General features: G+C 35.8%; 1 protein-coding gene across 5 annotated transcripts; it reads right to left on the minus strand.

Annotated features, from left to right (window-relative positions):
• Positions 1-358: 358 nt before the first annotated feature.
• CNX2 (cofactor of nitrate reductase and xanthine dehydrogenase 2) lies at positions 359-5,755 on the minus strand. Of its 5 annotated transcripts, none has more exons than XM_008220624.3 (7): positions 5,530-5,750; positions 4,328-4,948; positions 3,901-4,068; positions 3,620-3,811; positions 1,041-1,109; positions 806-895; positions 359-659 (listed from the first exon to the last, which is right to left on the minus strand). In XM_008220624.3, the coding sequence occupies exons 1-6, from the start codon at positions 5,596-5,598 to the stop codon at positions 812-814; spliced, it is 1,203 nt and encodes a 400-aa protein (XP_008218846.1). In that variant the 5' UTR covers positions 5,599-5,750; the 3' UTR covers positions 359-659; positions 806-811. The 5 variants fall into 5 exon arrangements, 3 of the variants coding, with proteins under 3 accessions (XP_008218846.1, XP_088902979.1, XP_008218849.1); XR_016124460.1 differs by lacking the exon at positions 359-659 and adding an exon at positions 2,077-2,130 and having other exon boundaries at positions 826-895; positions 5,530-5,755; XR_016124459.1 differs by lacking the exon at positions 359-659 and adding an exon at positions 2,077-2,144 and having other exon boundaries at positions 826-895; positions 5,530-5,755.
• Positions 5,756-6,536: the final 781 nt, after the last annotated feature.

The raw sequence follows: 6,536 nt of genomic DNA on the forward strand, positions 1-6,536 counted from the left end.
CGGGCTATATTTGCTTGGTGTGGGAGGTTTTTTCAGCCCAGGCCCCTTTTGCCATGGTAAGGCAAATGAGCGATATATCAAACAAACAGATGGTGACATTTCCACACATACATGCTTATGTTCATGATGACGGGCACTCTTCTAAGAGATGTATCAAAACAACATAAAATCTCTTTACATGTGTAACAACACAACTGACATCACAATTCTCATGTAAAAGTTATACTGAAACAGGACATGACAGACAGCATGCATTGTTGCACATCAGAAAACCTACTATGAGTTCCGCTGATCACTGCAAAGTTCGAAAACAATGAATTCAATTTGGCATGTATGATGGATCTAAATACAATACAAGTAAATAAAAATTCGTCATTTAGTCCATTCAGTTATAGATAGGTTACAAGGAGGCTGTTCGTTTCAGCATAAATGCCAACACGTTGATCACAACTATACTAATAAGAGTACAACAGTAAAGATCTTTTACGTGGTCCCGAAAGATTGATATCTCATTGCTTGCTTTGCTTTTACATACAGCCAGTAACCCAGTAACATAATCTTCTCTTCCCCTCTGTCCTGAGATAGCAAGGTTGGCACTACAAAATACGTTTATCCTCTCCACGCGACGGATACATTTATCCTCTCCACCTGCAAGTATTCTACAGAACCCGCAGAAAAAACATATTATATTGTGTCACTAGATTAATGCGGGGCAAACTTTTATCACTGCAAGACTCTGTCAAACAAACCATAGATGTTTTCTCCAAAGAGATTGGCAAAAAAAGTTCATAAAAGGAGGTAATACCAAGCATTAGCCACCAATATGTATCATAGGCCTATTTGCTGTCTTTGCAATGTCAAACATTCCAGCGTGTGAAGCTTTCTTCTTCTTCACCTAAAGCAAACATAAAAAAGTCTTCAAAATATATGCAAGGAAAATTTGAAAGCTGAATTTGCATGAGAATATGAACTTAATCAAATAAAAAACAGTTCCATGACTGAAGTATAGAGCATTACTAAAACAATTGTCATGCACATACCGCTGACCCGATTATTTCCCTGAGTTCATGATCATTAGCACCTTGACGAAGGGGATCTCTTAAGCTCACCTGCAAAATAAACATTGAATATGAATAACAGGAAAGCATTATCTAAAAATTTATATTGCACATCTAAAGCAAAAGGCTTCCAGGAAAGCTCATTCGATACTGAAGGAGTTGGTCTAGTTAAGGCAAGCCTACCACATAGAAGCTTGTTGCATTAGCTTCATCACATTACTACATTACATTGTTGGTAAAAGTCCAAGGGACACGTATATGATCGGCCCCACAGAGAACTACGAATCGCCTCTAAATTCTTTGGCATATTTGAGTTCAAGCAATTGAACTGCAAAATAAAAGTTCCCCACTTTCGTTTACAAGCACACACATGAATAAGTGGCCAACTAGATGTAAGCATATGGGCAGCAAATGGGCAGGTTAAGGCAGGTCATAAATGGGATTCGTGTTGTTAGCTAAATTCTGTACTACGTGTTGTTTCAAATACCAAATCAATGAGGCAAACTACATAATATAATATGTAGGGCTTGGGAAACCACGAGGAAGAAGCTTGAAATGTCCCATATAATGCTCATGCATAACCTAAAGCTAATATAAATAGACCACCAAAAAAAAAATTTGACAAAATGACTTTGCCCTCTCTTAAATCTCTCTCCATTTAATTACTTTTTGCACGCTTATCCAATTACATCACCCCTTCTTCTTCTTCTTCTTCTTCTACTACTACTACTACTTTTCCTGCCCTTCTAACAAATCTAAATTATCTAAATTATCAGCATTATCAACAACAGAAAGAAGGAAGTAGAACTATGAAAAATAATGATGAAGTAAACGTATACTACAAGTTAAATTATAGTTGGCGAAAAAAAAGGAATTTGGTTGAGAAGATCGAACTCATCACTAACTTGGGAATTGTTCATTTTTTCAATTTTAGCTTAGAATTTTCAATTCTGATTTTAAAGTTACTCAATCCATGCTCATGAATAGGAGTTTGGTATATTAGTCTATATGACAATACCTTTTCTAAGGTCACCTTTTGTCGATTCTGTTGGGTTCTTCAATATTGTCTTGGCTGCAAATTGAACACTGTGTATATATATTAATGAATCGAAGGTTTGTTTACTGGTTATAACTTAATCATGTGTTTCATTTTATTCTTGTTTCTCGAAAGGTCCCACTTGCTGCCATGGCTTCTAAGCTAGTCAACCAGAGTAATATCATAAGTAAACTTGTCCTCAAAAGTCATTTTCTCAGGCTAGCTGTTTAAATGTAGCAGGGCTTTCCTTTTATCATTTCTGGAAAATAAAGGCAAGAAGAAGGGGATGGTGTTAAAGGATAAGTGTGCAAAACATAATTAAATGAAACAAAAGTCAATTAAAACTTATTCTCAATAAATACTTATATAAAGAATAAAATAATTAGTTTGTCTAATCTTAGCCATTCATTGTACTTTAATCTAATGGCTGAAAATTTGTGTCAAAACTTGTGTAAAAAATATGATGCCATGGATCCACCCCCTATTATATTATACATATACAGAAATTTCTACTACCCCTCCCTGCTTCCTCCTTGTTTACAATGGCATACGCACGATAATAACATGCGGACATCCAGATGAGAATGTGTATGTATACATATATGCATATATATGTATATATTCTGTTTGTATTGTGCATGTAGAGATATATTAGTGCTTACAGTTGGTAGTCCACTAGAAATAAAGGCCAACTGTGCCCATTGCAATCTCTATAAGTACGCATGTCCGCAACTTTTTACGTGACTCTTGTTATCTTCTAGGCTTTCATAAAGCAACATGTACAGTTGTTGACCCAAATTATAAAAATTTAAAAATTTTAAAAAAAAAGATATAGCTAAAAGGATTCAATATTAATGCAGGGGATCATTGTCATAAAATTTGTACATTCAAGGCTTAGCCCTGACATCTGCAACATTGGTTCTGCCATAGCCCAACTCATCCCAGCCATAAATTTCGTGTCCCATTGATTATCTAGCATGATTATTTTATTATTTATCATGTTTTTCTTTTATTAGGTAAGTCATAGTAGGATTAGTTTTCTCAAGGAATAGGAATGCTTGGGTGCTGTATTATAGTATAAATAGGCTATTAAGAGACTCTTGTATTTGGTTTTATGATTATAAATCCAGAATTCAGTCTATAGAGTTTCTTTTGGGATCTTTGCCCTAGAACTCATTATCTTCGTTCCAACTTCTATTTTATTGCTTTATCCATCTATTCTCTGTGTTGTTTATTGCTGGGATTCTGTTTCTACTGTGTTTTGGGACAGTTTTATTCGCCGTTCCTTTTTAATTTTTTGGTCTGGTCCTGCATCACTGGTGCTCTATCCAAACTTAGCCCTTCACTTGCAGAAATATAGACATCCAATTGTAAAAAAAAATTTGGATGATTTAAGCAAAGATAAGGTATGCATAGATCCTCATAAAGTATGCCTATAGCCCATGGCAGCTAAGCATTATTGGAAATGATGACGCAAGTTTATGAATTCCGGCAATGAGTCAAAGCTCAAAGGCAGATGACTCACCTCAGAGGGACCAAATAAGCAGACTTTGAAGTTTCCATCAGCTAAGAGTCGCAATCTATTGCATCCAGCACAAAAATGCTCAGTCATTGATGTGATAAAAGAAACTGCACCAGCATGCTCATCTACCCTGAAATTCTTGGCTGTATCTGTTGGGTGATCCTGAAGTCTCTTTAGATCTGGAAACCGTTTTACCTGTTCAAGAAAAATAAGTGACTTAAGGCATGTATTAAGGGGCACTCAGAAATCAATTAGTAGGATTACCGGTGAGAGTTCTACCTTACCACTCTATCCAACATTTCCGAGTAGGGTACCAGTTTTTTAACATTCCAAACATTTCCATCAAAAGGCATGAATTCAATAAATCGAATATTAATCGGTTTATCACGTGTCAGCTCTACAAAATCACAAATCTCATCATCATTGAATCCACGCATCACCACACAATTTACCTGAATAGAAGCATAGAAAACATATAAATGTACAGAATATGAATGGTACTTGTGCATGAGAATGTGTTAGTGTATGCATGCATATGTTCATATGGGTACATCATACCCTCCAATTAACAAGAACCTTAAATAATAGGTAATAGCAATCCTAAACCTATAAATAAAAAGTAGGGAACATAATAAATTGCGTAAACAAATAATCAATAAGAAAAATTCAAAGAAAAGAGTATATGAGTGTAAATTGAGAGGAAGAACATACCTTAACAGGATTATATCCAAGGTCTATGGCAGCATTAATTGATTCCATAACCTTTTGATGCCCTTTACGCCTGGTCATAAATTCAAACTTTGCAGGGACCAACGTGTCTAAACTAATATTCACAGAAGTAAGCCCACATTCTTTCAGCTTGGGAAGTTTTCTTGCAAGAGTAATTCCATTGGTGGTTATGGCCAGTGTTTTTAATCCATTCAAGTTAGACAAGTGTAAGCATATGTCTTCGATATCTTTCCTTATGGTTGGCTCCCCTCCAGTCAAACGAATTTTATCCACTCCTGAGCTTACAAACAGATTTGCCAAGCGAACAATCTCATTCTGTGAAAGAATTTTAGGGCTGGGAGTGAGGTCCACACCCTCTGCTGGCATACAGTATTGACATCGCAGATTGCAACGTTCGGTCAGGGAGATCCTCAAGTAAGTGTGGAGCCTTCCAAATGAATCAAGCAACATATCAGAAACAGGGTTGTCTTTTGGAAGATCTTCTGGTACCTTAGCACAAGAAGTCGAGCACATCCTTGGTGCGGATGCATTCATTTGATGACTAAGTAAACCCTTAGAATCACTGTTTCTGGAGGTGGAACAAGACCCAGTTTCGAAGTCCACCTATTAGAAGTAAAAGCAGTACCAATCAAATATATTTCACTGCGACGGTGGATATACTAACTCACCCCATGATTGAACAGAATAGACATGATCAACTTGAAAGTTTGAAACTAATATGTGGTTCGAAACAAAGACTAGTCTTTACAGAAGTAAAGTTCTATAAAAGGGTCAACTTCATTTCATATATGAAAGTTTAGGATTTGATTCATGAAACTTTGCAGTATCATTTACAATTTGACAATAGCAAGTAGAACATCCAAGCTGCAAGGAAATATAGAACACAATTTTCAAAACAAAAAAAAAAAACAATATTTATTGGAATCAGATCGTTGAGTTGGAGAATAATTTTTCCTTTGTTGTTTCATCAATTGACCCGGAAATACATTAATAAGCAAATAAAGTTGCAAAAGAAAAAGATAGCATTTTCACAGTATTTTGGGCTACCTGTTAAACATAGAACAAAGCTAAAATGTCACAGAAATCCAAACAGACGAAGGGGTTGTGGGCTGCCTCGTTATCAAATTAATCAAACACCCAACAGATTCATTATCCGAAATAATACAAGAGAGAGAGAGAGATACCAGGAAGCAATTGAAATCTGCAAAGCCCATACGCGAGCGGGCGAACTTGAATACATGACGCTTCATCATATTTGTGTTTGAAGCGACGGAAACATAAGACGATTTGAAAGCAGAAGGCAGTTTTATATGTAATATGAGTGAGTTTTGCTTTGCCTTTTTTTCTCTTCAAGCGTCGAAAGGCCGCTTTGGCTGGCGCGCTGGCAGTAGCGGAATGCCTTTGCCATCTGTGATTTTTTGCTTCCACGTGTTTTATCCGATATTTTTTTTTTTGTTGGACTTGGAAGAGATATTTTATTAAAAAATAGTACGCGCCATAAAAGTATACAAAGATATGACTGAAATAGTTAACTACTATCCAAAACCCAAGTATGAGAGACTGGAACATATGTGTGATCTTAAAAAAACTAGCTCTTGAACAACTCAAGGGAAAACAATAACTCAAAAAAATAGGAAAAAAGAAAAAAAGAAGAGGAGCCTGAGGATCCCTTCGATCTACACAACAACCAAAGGCGGACCTAAGGCTAGGCTAGAGTAGGCTCCAGCCTAGGGGAACATTTATGAAATATTAAACATGATCTTAATTATTATTATAGGTTTATTCCTACTCAAATAAATATTAGCCCATTGCACCAAATAAATATAGCCCACACATGCATTGTTTTTCTTCTTTTAATAAATTAATAATAGCCTAATCTAAGTAAAGTAAATAATAACTCAGTCTTCTATTTAAAATAAACCCACTATTGAAGCATATAGGAAATAATAAACGTCAATCCAATACCAACCTATATAAATTTGATTAGAAGCAGAACTCACGCTGAGGCTCTATCAACTTGAGCTATTCTAATCGTACTGATATTGGGCTACGGCCACATAGAGCAAACATCAAAAAATTTCTTCTAGCCACCCAAAACGCCATATTTGAACCTAGAGGAAATAGTTCTCCTCCTCTAAAAAATTGTACCAACCTATCTTGAGTGGGTTCTTCAATCTTGGTAAGTTTTTTT

The sequence above is a fragment of the Prunus mume genome, linkage group LG2 (assembly GCF_029339155.1).
Source record: "Prunus mume cultivar Tortuosa linkage group LG2, ASM2933915v1, whole genome shotgun sequence".
In the NCBI taxonomy this organism is placed as follows: Eukaryota; Viridiplantae; Streptophyta; class Magnoliopsida; order Rosales; family Rosaceae; genus Prunus; species Prunus mume.

Coding starts and splice junctions, on each gene's coding strand:
- CNX2 (XM_008220624.3), bottom strand. CDS start 5,598: ATGATGAAGCGTCATGTATTCAAGTTCGCCCGCTCGCGTATGGGCTTT. Junction 4,069..4,327: donor TTGGATATAATCCTGTTAAG/GTATGTTCTTCC, acceptor GCTTCTATTCAG/GTAAATTGTGTGGTGATGCG. Junction 1,110..3,619: donor GCTTATTTGGTCCCTCTGAG/GTGAGTCATCTG, acceptor TTTATTTTGCAG/GTGAGCTTAAGAGATCCCCT.